Source organism: Erpetoichthys calabaricus, chromosome 1, assembly GCF_900747795.2.
Source record: "Erpetoichthys calabaricus chromosome 1, fErpCal1.3, whole genome shotgun sequence".
NCBI lineage: Eukaryota > Metazoa > Chordata > Cladistia > Polypteriformes > Polypteridae > Erpetoichthys > Erpetoichthys calabaricus.
Genome location: NC_041394.2, coordinates 286,955,653 through 286,970,876, shown reverse-complemented (window position 1 = coordinate 286,970,876; position 15,224 = coordinate 286,955,653). Strand labels below are relative to the sequence as shown.

At 36.0% G+C, this 15,224-nt stretch overlaps 1 protein-coding gene across 3 annotated transcripts in view; it reads left to right on the top strand.

The window, feature by feature from the left end:
• The window catches only part of ppfibp1b (PPFIA binding protein 1b), a 229,520-nt gene that overhangs the window by 97,808 nt on the left and 116,488 nt on the right, over window positions 1-15,224 (top strand). For all 3 annotated transcript variants that reach the window (XM_051934515.1, XM_028816186.2, XM_051934519.1), the window contains exons 4-5: window positions 6,889-6,975; window positions 9,831-9,944. In XM_051934515.1, coding sequence (XP_051790475.1) covers window positions 6,889-6,975; window positions 9,831-9,944 — 201 coding nt within the window. The remainder of the gene's footprint in view (window positions 1-6,888; window positions 6,976-9,830; window positions 9,945-15,224) is intronic.

The window sequence follows — 15,224 nt, the reverse complement described above, 5'->3', positions numbered from 1 at the left end:
ATTTGTCCTGTACCAGACTTCCAGCCTTATACTGAGGTCGACACTTCTATATGGTCAAAATCAATTAACTTAAGTCAGACAATGCATTAACCTGAATTAAAGTACTTTAAAGTGACTATAAGTAGATGTTACAAGCTCAGAATCCACCATGTTCTGCTCTTTCTCTGTCATTTCTCTGATAGCTTTCCTCATACCTCATTCCAGGGCTACTGGTGATGATTTATGAGGAAAGATTAAAAGAGCTGAGCCTTTTTGGTCAAAGCAAAAGGAGTTCTAACTGGAGTCAGGATTGAAATGATTAAAATTTTGAAGAGAGTTGATGCAGTGAAACAAGGCTGTACTTTAAAATGAGTTCATTGAGAAGGGGACACAGTTGGAAACTTGTTAAGGGTGAGTTTCGCACAAATGTTAGGACGTTTTCTTCAAACAGAGAACAAAAGACACGTAATAATCTACCAAGTAGTATGCTATATGGTAAAAATTTAGAGACCTTCACAACTAGATTTGATTTTATTTTGGGAGAATTAAGTGGATTGAACTGTTAAGCTTTGTTGAGCTGAATAGTCTACTCTCATGTAGATTGTTGTAATGTTATAGTTAGTACTGTATATCTCCCTTTTAATTGGCATTTGCATTTTATCATCATTTAAAATAGGATTTGGGTGCCATAGCCTTTTCAAATATAACTTTACATGGCCTGTTTGTAAATTGCAGTCATGCACATGGAGATTTTTGTGATTTTAAAATTTAGTACAGAAAACCCAAATATCCGTATATGAATATTGCAATTCCAAAGAATACTGTGTTTCCTTTGCCAAATACTTTCACAATTTTGCCCAGGAAACCCTATGCAATCGGTTCATTCATGTTTATTGAGATTTTTTTGATCTTGGGAATTAAGCTGCTGTATGTATAAATATATCATATTGGTCAGCAGTGTGAATAAAGATGATCCAGTTAAGGGAAAGTGGTTTGTTGTGAACCCTAATGTTCAGTTTAATTGTAATTTGTTGAAGAATTTTAAGCAATTATTTTTATTTCATAATTCATGACTGCTGGGTATTGCTGTTAACATTTTTGTATGCTTCAAGTTATTTGAATTTTATTTTAACCTTAAATATTTTGCATTGTAAGGTGTAACACTGGAAACAAGTTAAATGTCCACACTCTGTGTTTTATACTGAATGTATAGTCAGAAGCATCTGTAAATTTTTTACAGTTTTGAACAGTTTCTCATGGGAGAGCAGTTGGTGAATTATGATTTTTGCCAAAAACTGGAAGCAGTGTTTTTTTTTCTTGATTGTTAAATAAAACCCACTTTATACAGTAGACCCCCGCGAAGTTGCGGTTCAGGTTTCGCGGACTCAGTCGTTCGCGGATTTTTCCTTAGAACCTAACTTTTAATTGTTAGCGGAAAGCGCAAATATCCTCCGCAACTTTTTATGGCTTTTTTCGTGGCAATACTGTGCTGTAGAGAGAACAGGAAGCAACTGCTGAGGGAAACGCGGGTTGGGATAGTGAAAGTACCCAATCCGAGAGCGTTATTAATTTCTCCTTGCTTCTGATTGACTGTTGCCCTGTGACGTGTCTCTAGCTGAGTGGGTTTACCACCGCTGAGGGAAACGCAGTTTGGGATGGTGAAAATACCCAATCCGAGAGCGCTGATTGACTGCTGCTCTGTGATGCGTCTCCAGGTGAATGGGTTTACCACAACTGAGGGAAACGCGGTTTGGGATGGTGAAAGTAGCCAATCTGAGTGCGTTATTCATTTCTCTTTGATAATAATAATAATATATTTTATTTATATAGCGCCTTTCCCATGCTCAAGGCACTTACAGAATATAGTAAAGAACGGCAGCGTATACAGTATATAGCATTGTACAAACCAGATACATAAATAAAGAAGATTAAGACAGTGACTTCTGAAAAAAAAAAAAAACAGACAACATAATTGGTGGTCTAGCACACACACACACACAGGTTACATGAGCATCTTGACAGAGAAATAAACTGAGAGAAGGGTAATAAAGTCAAGTAGAGCTAAAAGCCTTCCTGAACAGATGAGTTTTGAGTTGTTTTTTAAAAGAATTCATGGAGTCAGCTGACCTGATTAATTTCGGTAGGTCATTCCAGAGTCTGGGCGCGATACAGCTGAAGGCCCTGTCACCCATGGAGTGTAGATTAGTGTGGGGTACAACAAGATTGCCAGAATCAGAGGACCTTAGTGGGTGGGCAGGCACATAGTGATGGAGAAGGTCACTGATGTAGTTTGGCGCGAGGTTATTTAAGGCTTTGTAGGTTATTAGTAGGATTTTATATTCGATTCTGTAAGACACAAGGAGCCAGTGAAGACGGAGCAGGATGGGTGTGATGTGCTCGCTGCTGCTGGTTCGAGTAAGGACTCTTGCAGCTGAGTTTTGAATAAGCTGGAGCTATGATATAAGATTAGAAGGGGCATCTGCCAGTAGGGAATTACAATAATCGATGCGGGATGTGATAAAAGCATGGACAAATTTCTCAGCATTAGAGAAGGAGAGGAAGGAGCGAACACGTGATATGTTACGGAGGTGAAAGTAAGAAAGTTTCTTAATGTGATTTATGTGGGCGGAATAAGAGAGGGAGGAATCAAAAATGACACCAAGATTTTTTACAGTAGAGGCAGGTCTGATGCGATCACCGCCAAGACAGACTGGGAAGGAGCTCATTTTATTAAGTTGCATTTTAGTCCCAACTTGCAGGATTTCAGTTTTATTGCAATTTAATTTTAAAGCGTTCTGCTCCATCCAGGTTTTAATTTCAATAAGGCAGGTTGTGAGCTGAGAAAGCCCTGATGAAGTTCCACTTTTAACATTGAAGTAGAGTTGAGTATCATCTGCATAAAAATGATAACCCAGTCCATAGCTATGGATAATATGGCCAAGGGGAAGCATGAAAATACAGAAAAGCAGAGGACCAAGGACAGAGCCTTGAGGGACTCCTTGTGTGACCGGCGCTGAGCTGGATCTGCTGTTGCCAAGACTAACAAACTCTTGCCTATCAGTCAGATAGGACTTGAACCACTGGAGGACAGTGCCAGAGATACCCAGCAAGTTCTCCATTCTGGACAGTAGGATGTCATGTCTGACAGTGTCAAATGCTGCACTGAGGTCTAACAGAATTAATATGCTGGTTTGTCCAGAGTCTGCTGCCATAAGCAAATCATTGGTTACCCGTAGCAGACCAGTTTCACAGCTGTGCCGCGCCCTGAAACCAGACTGAAAGGGTTCCATCAAATTATTAGAGGTTAGGTCATTGGTGAGTTGGGAAGCTACAACACGCTCAAGAACTTTTGACAGGAAAGGTAAGTGGGAAATAGGCCGGAAATTGTTAAGATTGTCAGCATCAAGACCAGACTTTTTTAACATTGGGGTTACAGAAGCAATTTTAAAAGTGAGCGGCACAGAGCCAGTGTCACGGGATGAGTTTATTATTGTTGTAATAGTCGGGATTATGGCATGAAGGCAGGATTTAAGTAGTGTGGTGGGATGGGGTCCAGTACACAAGTAGTCGGCCTCATCTTACAAAGCAGGTTATTAACAAATGCAGATGTGACTGGTGAGAACTTAGAGAAGGAGCAGGATGGAGTGGGAAAACAGGGAGAGATATAAACAGTGATGTATTTACAGTATGTCAGTTGAATTATTTAGATCGTTAATTTTGTTATGGAAAAAGTGGAGGAATTCCTCACAGACTTCAGTAGAAGAGGTAGTTGGGCCAGTTGTGGGTTCGAGTAGTTTATTAACTACAGAGAACAAAACCCTTGGGTTATAATGGCCACTTTCTATTATTCTGCCGTAATAGGTGTTCTTGGCAGAAGTTAGTGCTTCTCTGTAAGCTCTTTGGTGGTCAGAGAAAGCCTGGATGTGCACGGTGAGGCCAGTCTTACATGACATTCTCTCTGATGCTGATTGACTGCTGCCCTGTGACGTGTCTCCAGCTGAATGTCCTCATGTTTTCCACTTTGTTATTGTATTCATTTTGTTATTCTTAAATGAACAAGATGACGCAGAAACGCCGTGCACCTTCTAAGGCTTCTGGCACTGAGCCTAAGCGCCAGAAAAAGTTTAAAACACTCCAGGAGAAGGTTGAACTACTGGATTTGCTCAGGGAACTAAAAAGTTATGCTGCAGTAGCATGCCACTATGGCATTAATGAAAGCATCGCACACTACATAAAGAAGAATGAAGTAGCGATCTGGAGTACCATATCTGTAAGTTTCTGTGATAGTGCCAAAAAGGTAACGACCGTAAGGAATAAAAATATCATCCGGATGGAATCTGCCTTGGCACCGACTGCAGGAAGAAGAACATCCCCTTGGATGGTAACATAATCCGTGAGAAAGCATGGAAATTGTACCAGCAGTTCGCTACAGGAGACAATGTAGCAACTTCCCATCACAATGTTCCTGAAACCTATAAAGAAAAGCCAGCACGAAACCCCACCAGAAGAAGACCTGTCCAAAGACAACTCCTCCTGAAGCACCTGAAGAAGAGGCGCCACCTGAGGAGTTTTAAATCCTCTGCATTGTACTGCACAGCTACTTCACCATCATCATCAATATCATTCATCATTGATGAGTACCCGTACATTTGACTGTATTTTAATTAAATGAAATTATTATGCATTTACTCTACTTTTACCAAAGAAAACGCACTTGCATGAATTACAGTATGTATAACGGTAACATGGGTATTTTACATTCTAGCACCGCGGAAGACATAGCAGTACAGTACAGTACTGTACAGTATACGGGTTTAACTTTACATTCTGTTTTTAGGTAATGTATTAAGGTAATTTTTTAGGTAATGTATTAATGTATTAAGCTGAGTTTGCAATGAAATTAAAGTGCTTTGGGGGCATACTGTATTTAGGTTTAAACTATAAAAACAGGAATTTAAAAGGCATTTTTTAACCACATCCAAAAGTCGCGGTTTTTCACAATTCACGGGTGCTCTAGGAACGTAACCCCCACGAATTTTGGGGGTGTACTGTATACCATGCATTTTGCAAGTTGGCTTTGGTAGAGTTGTATGATAAGGGGAAAAATCATCTTGTAACAATGCCATATTTCTTTTGTGTTTTTATTTAATTAATTAAAAACATTTGAATAGAAATTAAATAAATACTTCCTTTTGTTGTAGTAAAACACTGAGAATTTGTGACTATCCATGCTCATCCTATTGTAAACTCATTCACTTTGAATTACAGAATTCAAAAGATTAATAAGGATGCCCACACATACGTTGAAGAAGAGTAAGAAATGATGACCCCACATTACTACATTTTTATTCTTTTGCATGGTTACACAAATGTACATTTGATTGTATGAGCACTAAATTATAGTTTATACAATTTGTTCACCTACATTAACAATTCATCAAAGGAGGGTATTGACCTTGGGATACAAACATAGACTGTGCTGATATGATTGTGTAGATGATTTTTACATTACAAGCTTAACTGTCTCACAGCGCATACCACCAGAGGTGAGTTGCAGCTTACTGAAACTAGGAATGGAAGCAATGACATAGCAAAGTGGAGTGCAAAATGATTCACATGCATGAATAATCATCAGGGAATAAAGAACTCTGAAGACCCCCATAAAAATTAACAAAGCAGTTCTTTATCTAGGAGTAGATTATTAAGTAGTGGTAAATTGCACAACAGAGAGGCCAATAACTGTTACTTAAGTGAATTACTACACTATTTAAAAATCCTTAACACCTCTTTAGGATATAACTGATGTTTTGTAATGTTACTAGCTGACTTTTTCTTTCCCTCTCACACTCTTTTACATCCTTTGCTATAATGAAATTTGATTTATTGTAGTAACTGTAATACCCTTCAGCAATCTCTTAAACTCTATTTTATTAATCTCAGTAAAATGGATTACAATATTTGTTGCCTGAACTGTGCTTGCTTGTTACTTTTCATTTAAAGCAACACTCGGCCACATCGACATATACATATAGAAAAGTCATGTAATTCACTTTGAATGCTGCTCCACTTAAATTTTGCATAGGATAGCACTAATTTAATAGCCATGTGATAGAGGTTCAAGTGATATGCAGCTAATTTAAGACATTTACCTTCTACCTTTGTTCTTCCAGCTCCTTGAACCATTTTGTAATTAACATATGTAAATATGCTTAACACATCCATCATCACCCATCAATTTTAAATTTAGGTTACTTTCATAGGTGTAAAGATAGAGCTACCAGCATTTATACAAATAATGAGGTCTAATAATCAGAAACCCTTCATTTCTAGTAATGTTTTATTGCTTCTAATTTACTAACTGAAACATTCAGATTATAAACAATCCAAGACCATTTAAAGCATTTTATGTGTAAAAGACTTGAATGATTTTATATTAAAGTCCTGACCCCTTTGAGATGTACTATTAACCCTTTAAATGTAGTGTTGAATGAATCACTGTCTTGTTCTTCCATTGGTATGTACTGAATTATTATTCCAAGTTAGTCTCACACTTAACATATTTATACAAAATAAATCTGATGGATTAAGTAGACTCACTGCACATGACTAATATTGGTAACATAATATGTAAATAGTGATTTTTTTTTTTTTTTAGTTTAGAATAATTGTCTGAAATTTTTCTTTGTCTTGTAGGTGCAACATATCGTATTATTTTAAAAGTTGCTTTATTGTATAATTTCTGTAGCCCACTGGTTTTAAATCATGTTAGTACCTAAAATATTTACTGTCTTTGAAATTGATGAAACTGTTTTTCATTGACAGAAAATGTCTATCAGTGAGAATGTGCCTGAATTAATTCCCTATTGTTTATTAGTTTTACTTTAACTGTTTTTTTTTTATCCATTCTAGACTAATGGACACATTTCTCTTGGCAATGATGTGTATCAAGAAAGGTTAAATCGGCTGGAGAGTGATAAAGAGTCACTTGTTTTACAAGTAGGAGACAATTTTTTGCTTAGAAATATTTTTAGTACAATAAGGCCTGATGGCAGGATCTCTTATTTTCTAGAATAATGTGGCATTTGTTTATTTAATTATTTATTTTTTTAAGATTTGGGACTTCATGAAAAGTTCTTTGTTTTTCTTTTTAATTGGTCGATTTTTCTGCAGAATAGGGTATGTGCATATGACAAGGAAAGAGGTCAGAAGTGTTTCACTGTGTTTAAACTGCAGGGTCTATATTGCACCATTTACTGTGTGCCATGGAAATTAATCAGTCAAAATTGGATAACAGAAAAAGTAGTACATATAGATAGATAGATAGATAGATACTTTATTAATCCCAATGGGAAATTCACATTCTCCAGCAGCAGCATACTGATACAATAAACAATATTAAATTAAAGATTGAAAAAACAGACAATAACTTTGTATAATGTTAAATGTTAACGTTTACCCTCCCCGGGTGGAATTGAACAGTCGCATAGTTTATAGTTATAAGTGCATATATGTACAGTCTTGTACAATTTCTTGAATTCTGCTATTGAAATAACGTAGCAACCTATATACCAACCTTTATTGGTTTGTGTACAATTATGTAAATCATATTGCTTATTTCTGATTTTATAAAACAGCAGAGTAAAAAAAGGAAAAAAGCACCTAGGTGGTACATATGTTATATTCACATGGTAATATTGCAGTTTCTGTGTTTTCAATCTGTCTGACTATCAATTTGCCTATCTCTGTCTTCCTGAACTATCCTATCTCATCTGTTTACCTGTCTTGCCCCACTGTTGCCTTAAGCATATCTGGAGTTCTGGGAGGCATGGAGTCATCAATATGTTGAAAATTAACACGTCAGTGATAGAGCACGTGTGCACATTGGCACCTGATATAAATCTTTGTTAGAGGGAATGATACATAGGATCAGTATGAAATAAATGTTATTTATTTAGCTATTTTAAAAGACAAAAACATGTAACTGGCATCAATATAATGATAAAAGAAGTATGCTGAGGAAGTAATGCCCCACAGTTTCTTTAGAAAATGGTACAAGATAACTGTCTCGCAGTGCCATACCACCCATTGGTTGGGTGTGTCGAATAAATCATACAGTGTTATACAATCTACTTTTTCCATCTTGTTTTATATCTATCAATTCATCACTCATCAGATAATAAGAGGTAACTTTCACTTAGTGAACTTCCTGCACCAGGGTTTTGTTGTATGCTGTAAATATCATGAGAATCTGTTTTGATATTATTTAGGCTTCAAGCGTTAATTTTTTTTTTTTCTTGCTTTTGTTATTTTTCTTGGGGTGGGAGTTGGGGGAAATTGCAATATATTTTTATCTATTTAATGGGATGGCACTATTTTTTTATTTTTTATTTTTTTAAAGTTTGAAAAATACTACTTTAGACTTTAATAAATGCTAATTCGATAGCATCATGCAGTTCCTACAGAATTTCAGCCTCATAAAGTCAGTCAATTTACAGATATTCATGCTTTTTGACATTCCATGGTATCTGCCAGAAACATAACAAAAATAAGAATGTACTCCCTTTTATATTATTATATAATTATTTATACATGTTTTCCAGTATATATTTATATTTCCCTTTTCCACATTTAATTGTTTTTTTTTTTTTTTGTGCCATAGTATGTTTGTTTTTTATGGCTTTTTCTTGGCTCTCTTTTTGACTCTTTATATGACTAACGTTGATTTTAATTCATTTTTGTATATGATTATTCTTTATATAATTGGTTTGAGAATTTTTTTCCCCATCTTTTTTAAGTATAATTTTCTCGATTATTTCTTAATTATAGTCTTGATTAATTGAATAATTAGTGAGTTATTGGCCTATTATTACATGCTGGCAGCATCCATTTGGGGTGAATCATAAATGGATGCACATGGTCCACAAAATGCTTAGCTATGCTGTGGCATTCAAATTATGCTTTGTTGTTAATAAAGTGAAATATTATATGTCATTACCTAAGCGTTACACAGCAACCAGCAGCATATACCGTTAACATGGATTCATGCTGTTTATGCCTAATTTGGACCCTGTCTCTGAATGTCACAGCAGAAGTAGTGATGTAGTAATTAGTCAGACCAGGTTACTTTTTTTCCACTTTTTAGTTGTCCAGTTTTGGTGCTAATTTTCCACCTGCTTAACTCACTGGAGTCGAACCTAGGTAAGATATCTTTTGTTGTAGCTCATTTGCTTCAGGGTATGACATTTTTCCGGGAGGGGCTCAGAGTAGAGCCGCTGCTCCTCCGCATCGAGAGGAGTCAGATGAGGTGGCTCGGGCATCTGATCAGGATGCCTCCTGGACGCCTCCCTGGTGAGGTGTTCCGGGCACGTCCAACCGGGAGGAGGCCCCGGGGAAGACCCAGGACACGCTGGAGGGACTATGTCTCTCGACTGGCCTGGGAACGCCTTGGGATTCTCCCGGAAGAGCTAGAAGAAGTGGCCGGGGAGAGGGAAGTCTGGGCATCTCTGCTCAAGCTGCTGCCTCCGCGACCCGACCTCGGATAAGCGGGAGACAATGGATGGATGGATGGATGGATATGACATTTTGTGATGGTTTTTGCATACCACTATAGTAAAGATCTGTTATTTGAGTATATGTGGCAATATTTTGACCTTAAAAACACTTGTCCATTCACTTCTGACCTCAGTCATTGACAGGTTATTTTTGACTTCTGAATTACCACTCACTGATTATTTTGTTTATCATACCATTCTCTGTAAACTCTAGAGACTGTCATGCGCAGACAGGATAGCTGTTTGTGAAAGCATCATGTCCAGCACCAGCAATCATACCATTTTTTTTTATATATAAAGGTTAGTGTTTTAACTGATCAAGTGGAAGCACAAGGAGAGAAGATTAGGGATCTGGATTTTTGCCTGGAGGAACATAAGGAGAAGCTGAATGCAACAGAAGAAATGTTACAAGAGGTAATTGTCAGTAGTCTGTAATTAATATCTGCATTTCATACAGACACTATATAAACTTTGCGAATTGCAATGAGTGTCCTTTGTGCAATAAATCAAAATCATAAATACATACTACTTTTGTTTTGTGTATAATTACATATGAATTAAACTGCAGTAAAAATAGTACTGATTGAAACTGAAATAAGGTCTGCAGAGGTGTATTTTAATATTTCGATATAGATAGACAAATAGAACTTTATTTGTCCACAAGGGAAATTTGGCTTTTTACAGAAGCTGTTCAAATAAATAACATTTCAGAAAAAAAAAGTGAGAAATACATAGCTTCAGTAAAAAGGCTGCTGCTTTCACAAAGCCCTTAAGTATATAGTGATCATCTACAAAGAATATACTCAAGTTGAAAAATGAAAGAAAATTTATTGTCGGATGTATTCAAGCTGGGGGAAAGAGACAAATTTTGTACTATTGAATTAAAGGTGCTTTAGTTGTACATCTTTGGACTACCAAAGAAAAATGTTCTGGTTATAAGCTTCATTTGAGGTTGATAAAGCAAAATTTTGCACAAGTTTTTAATATAACAAAGCTTGTTTTTATTTTGACTCACAGTGGTAAAGTACTGCAATTTGTTATGCTAATATAATATACTTAAATCTAAAATTTGATTTTCAAAATTGAAATCTATTATTTATAATTTAGTTAATCTTTTTGCCTGTTTTTGATTAAATCTAAAATTTGATTTTCAAAATTGAAATCTATTATTTATAATTTAGTTAGTTTTATCTTTTTGCCTGTTTTTGAGTGATGTTGAATGTTTTGCATTTGCATGACCATTTATAAATTAAAGCATATTGTAGCAGGGCTTAGAATAGCTTTTGGCAATAATACTTCAAGCACCAAATTTTGGTATCATTGATAACAGTATTGGAATTGAGTTCCTTTTTAAATAGTTGAGCACTATTATGAAAATATTTGAGAACATTTATATTTTAAAACAGAGGCATACAAATGTATGCAAAATTACAGCCTCATAAGGATCGTTTAAACACAATGTGGTTTTATTTCATTATGCTGCCTTTTCGAAAGTGTTTAAAGTTAGGTCTATAAGAGAGTAAATTGACAAAGTTACACCCTATCATTTGTAGCATACAGGCTTCATCTACAGTAGAAAGGTATTAATGCGTTACAAAAGACTAAAATGAAATGTTTCACAGGTGTCTATTCTGCCTGTGCTTGTTCAGCTGATATTAACTGTTACATGCCAACTAAACACACAGATTTATTTTGTTATGAATAAAAATAGCTAAACTCTTGAAGTCATTAATTGTTTAATGTGATGACAGCAGGCAGGTTGTCACCATTGCAGAATTGTCTGAGAGTTTATTTCCTCAAATATGACAAACCTTTTATTTTCTTAAATAGTAACTTTTAACACATGCCTGCTCTCCACTTATTCAAATCAACTGCATGTTTAGTTGGATCTGTTAGGTTCTGGAGCATTCTGTATTATATTTCATTTGGCTGTGAAGAAGAAAGTTCCTAAATTTTGCTCATTACAACTGCTTTCAGTAGTTGCTGCTTTATGTAATACGACACTAGCTTCATGTTCAGCAGTTTTCCCTGGAGGACAATTGTCAATTGCTGTATTGGGCACTTAAGAAGTTAGCTAAGACTAGTTCTGCAGCAATTTGGAGTATATTTTCCATCCACAAGATAAAGTAGAAAGCCATAAGAAAAATCTTATACAAATTTTAGATAATTCACTGTCGTTATACTGGCCGACTTTCTATTACTACTACTGCTGCTAGAAGAAACTGTAGAGTATGTCAGTTCCTGTATACAGAGCATAGAATATTTTTCTTCCAAATTACTGGCACAAGGTAGGTGCAGACACTGGACAGGACATCACCACATCTGAGGATATGCCCTAAATAATGTAAAATGCTGAAAAGACATTAAATATGGAAATAGATCTTTGGTTTCCAATTTCAGTGCCATTTTTGAACCATTATACAGCTAGTAAAAGGATTAAGATTTGTCTGAGTAGTGTCATGATCCTTTGTGCCTTGTGAAGGCCCCCTTCGTTCTGTTCATATTTAAGTGTGTGGATATTTTAATTCATTATGTATGTACAGTATACTAGATATACAGTGTTGCACAGTCTGCCCCACTAATAGTGGGATTATTTGTTTTGCTTTTTTTCATTGTGACAATTGTTAGACAAAATAATTGACTGATGAATAAAAACTTTTATTAAATAAATTTTTTGGTGTAACTTACGGAAGTGAGGGTGTAAATTAAGCAAAAGACATCTTAGTTTACTTTGCTACACAGCACTTGTGTAAAATATTTCTGTGGGAGAGATATTTATTTAACAGTATTTGAACAGTAAGTGTGACTGTACTACATGATTTTTCCTGTGTAGCAGCATACCAGATACTGTGTACTTCATTCCAGGGGGTGGATTAGAACAAAAGAGTACATCAAAGCAAATAATAAATATACTTGAGGACAGCTATAGATCTTCTCTTGCTGTTTCTTTAAGGACACACCTATTTATGAAAATTATAGACTATGAGCTGATTTCCATATACATTACTTGGCAAAGATGAAACACTCTTTTTCTTGACGTAAACCAGTCTGTTTACCACTTGGGTTCCTGAGTTTTCCAATTGAAGGTCAATGAAGAAGGGACTTTTGCGAGATTAGTTGATTGGCTATTTAGATATGTCCTTGTGTAAGTTAATTGCATTAGACTGGTTCCCTGTTGTAGACTGATAATGATAATGGTTGTTTTTTTATAATTTTCTGATAGGCTGAACCAACCTGTATGTAATTCTAAATTTGATTAAATAAGTTTAATAATGGGTGAATCATTTTCTGTACTCCAGTTTCTCCAGCACCCCACTGTTTAGAAGTAAAGAGAGGAAATGATGACAGGTTGTTTATGATACTATAGCTGCACAATAGATACTTTTATAAAGAAATGGCTAATAGAGATCTGAATAAGTTATTAAACTGCACAGACAACTGAATTATGAAACTAAGCCTTGAAATATAGGTAAATTCTAGCATTAACAGTAATATAGTGGTGAATTTGTCACATTGATAAAAGTATTAATGTATAATCATATTCAGTTCCTTCCATTAGTAATATTTTGACGACTAGCCAAAAATAATAGTCCCACGGTTGATAATGGATATCAAAGCTAAAACTAACCCATGAATTTGAAGAAATTTCCTGCAGAGCTTAGAGGCATTACTATACTAAGGGACAGTTTTAGGGATGGCTACAAAATATTCCTGCAGCATTGAAGGTTCCCAAGAGCACACCTGCCTTTATAATCAAATAATCATGATTCTTCCTAGAGAGAGACACTCAGCCAAACTGAGCTATCGTGAGAGAAGGGCCAAGGTTAGAGAGGTGACCAAGAACCCTCAATGGTCACTCTGGCTAAGCTCCAGAGAACCTTTGTGATGATGGGAGAAAGTTCCAAAGGGACAGCCATCACTCCAACAATCCACCAATCTGGGTTATGTGACAGAGTGGCCAGATAAAAGCCTCTTCTCAGTAAAAGACATATTGAGCCTGATTGGAGTATGCAAAAGTCATCCAAGGAACTCAAGAAAGTCTCAGAAACGAGATTCTTTGGTCTACAGAAAACAAGGTTAGAGTTCTGTCTGGAGGAAACAAGGCATTGTTCATCATAGTGCTGGGTGGTATGACCAAAATTCTATATCACGGTATTTTTCAAAATTATACCAGTTTCATGGTATTGGATGGTATTTTTTTTCCGTGCATGAGTGGATGTTAACCAGATTTTCCAGTGCAATTACTGGCGAACAATAACCTATTCCACTGTCATGAGAATTGTACATTGTACAAAAAAACATTTTAATGTGCACACAAGTATTAATACAGGTTTGCATTGCCCCATAAAGTGATAGTTTTCAAGGGGGTGGCACTAATGAAGAGAAGGAATCACATTGCATGACAGATGCAGTCAAAATATAGAACCTTTTTATTGAACAAAGTTTGCAAACGACTTAAACTAAATTTTGACAACATATTTTTAACCACCCAAAGAGGCATTTAGACTTAGTAAAATATCCAGAGGTGCTTGTCAAAAGTTGTATTGCACTGAACATGTCTTAGAAAAGGAATAAATAGTAAGTATTTTTTGTAAACCAACTACACTTCGTTAATGTTAACAATCTCTGTCCGCTGACACGTTAGTGACTTTTTAAACAACTTTACCATCATTAAACTACATAATATTTAAACTAATAAATAATAACAATACTGCGGTGGGTTGGCACCCTGCCCGGGATTGGTTCCTGCCTTGTGCCCTGTGTTGGCTGGGATTGGCTCCAGCAGACCCCCATGACCCTGTCTTTGGATTCAGCGGGTTGGAAAATGGATGGATGGATAATAACAATACAAAAAATAATAGTGCAACTTCCAGTAATAATACTATTACTTCCAAGACTTCAAAGCCCAGGTGCATTACACAGTATTCACCAAATTAAAATAAAATAAAACAAGTGCAGCTTGGTGATGACATCTTTACCAACTGAACCATCATTAAGGCAAACTGCATTAATATGGTCCTTGCTTCCAGCTAAGCTATATACATAAATAATAAAACTGCAACTTGCATTTTCAATGCTATTTGTGGTATAGCCCTACGGAAGCGTATTAGGGCCACAGTGAAGAAAAAAAAAAAAAACTATATGTCGAGATTAAAGTCAACGTTTCCATTTTATTCTAATAGTTTATTTTGTCATTAAAGTAGAATGCCGTAAACTAAACTTAATCCTAAAATCAATGTTTAATTCACTAGATTTTCTCAAATCCCGTCATAAGTTAATGTAGCACATTAAATGCTTTGTGTTGTGTTCCCCGACCCAGCTGTTAATCGCTAGCGCTTCTTAAACTGACTTTCTCTGCACTAAGAGGAGGCGCCGGCAGCGATCACCGCACAGAATACATTCACTTCATCATATTCCTGCTCTCTGAAAATGTAGAATGCTAAGATAAATTTTCATGATGAAATGCATTAAAGCAGGTATTAAACATGCATGGTAGTGCTGCTCCCTCACAGTAAGGGGTCCCCAGGTGTACGTTCAGTGTAGAGAACTTTATGGCAGGTGTGACGAGGCTCCAAAAATCTGGATGTATGAATGGGTATCGCACAGGTTTAACTTAAATATTGTGTAAATATTGGTTTTGTGATCTGGTGGTCGGAGACACAAACACAGAATTCAATGCATGTTCTTCTGAAC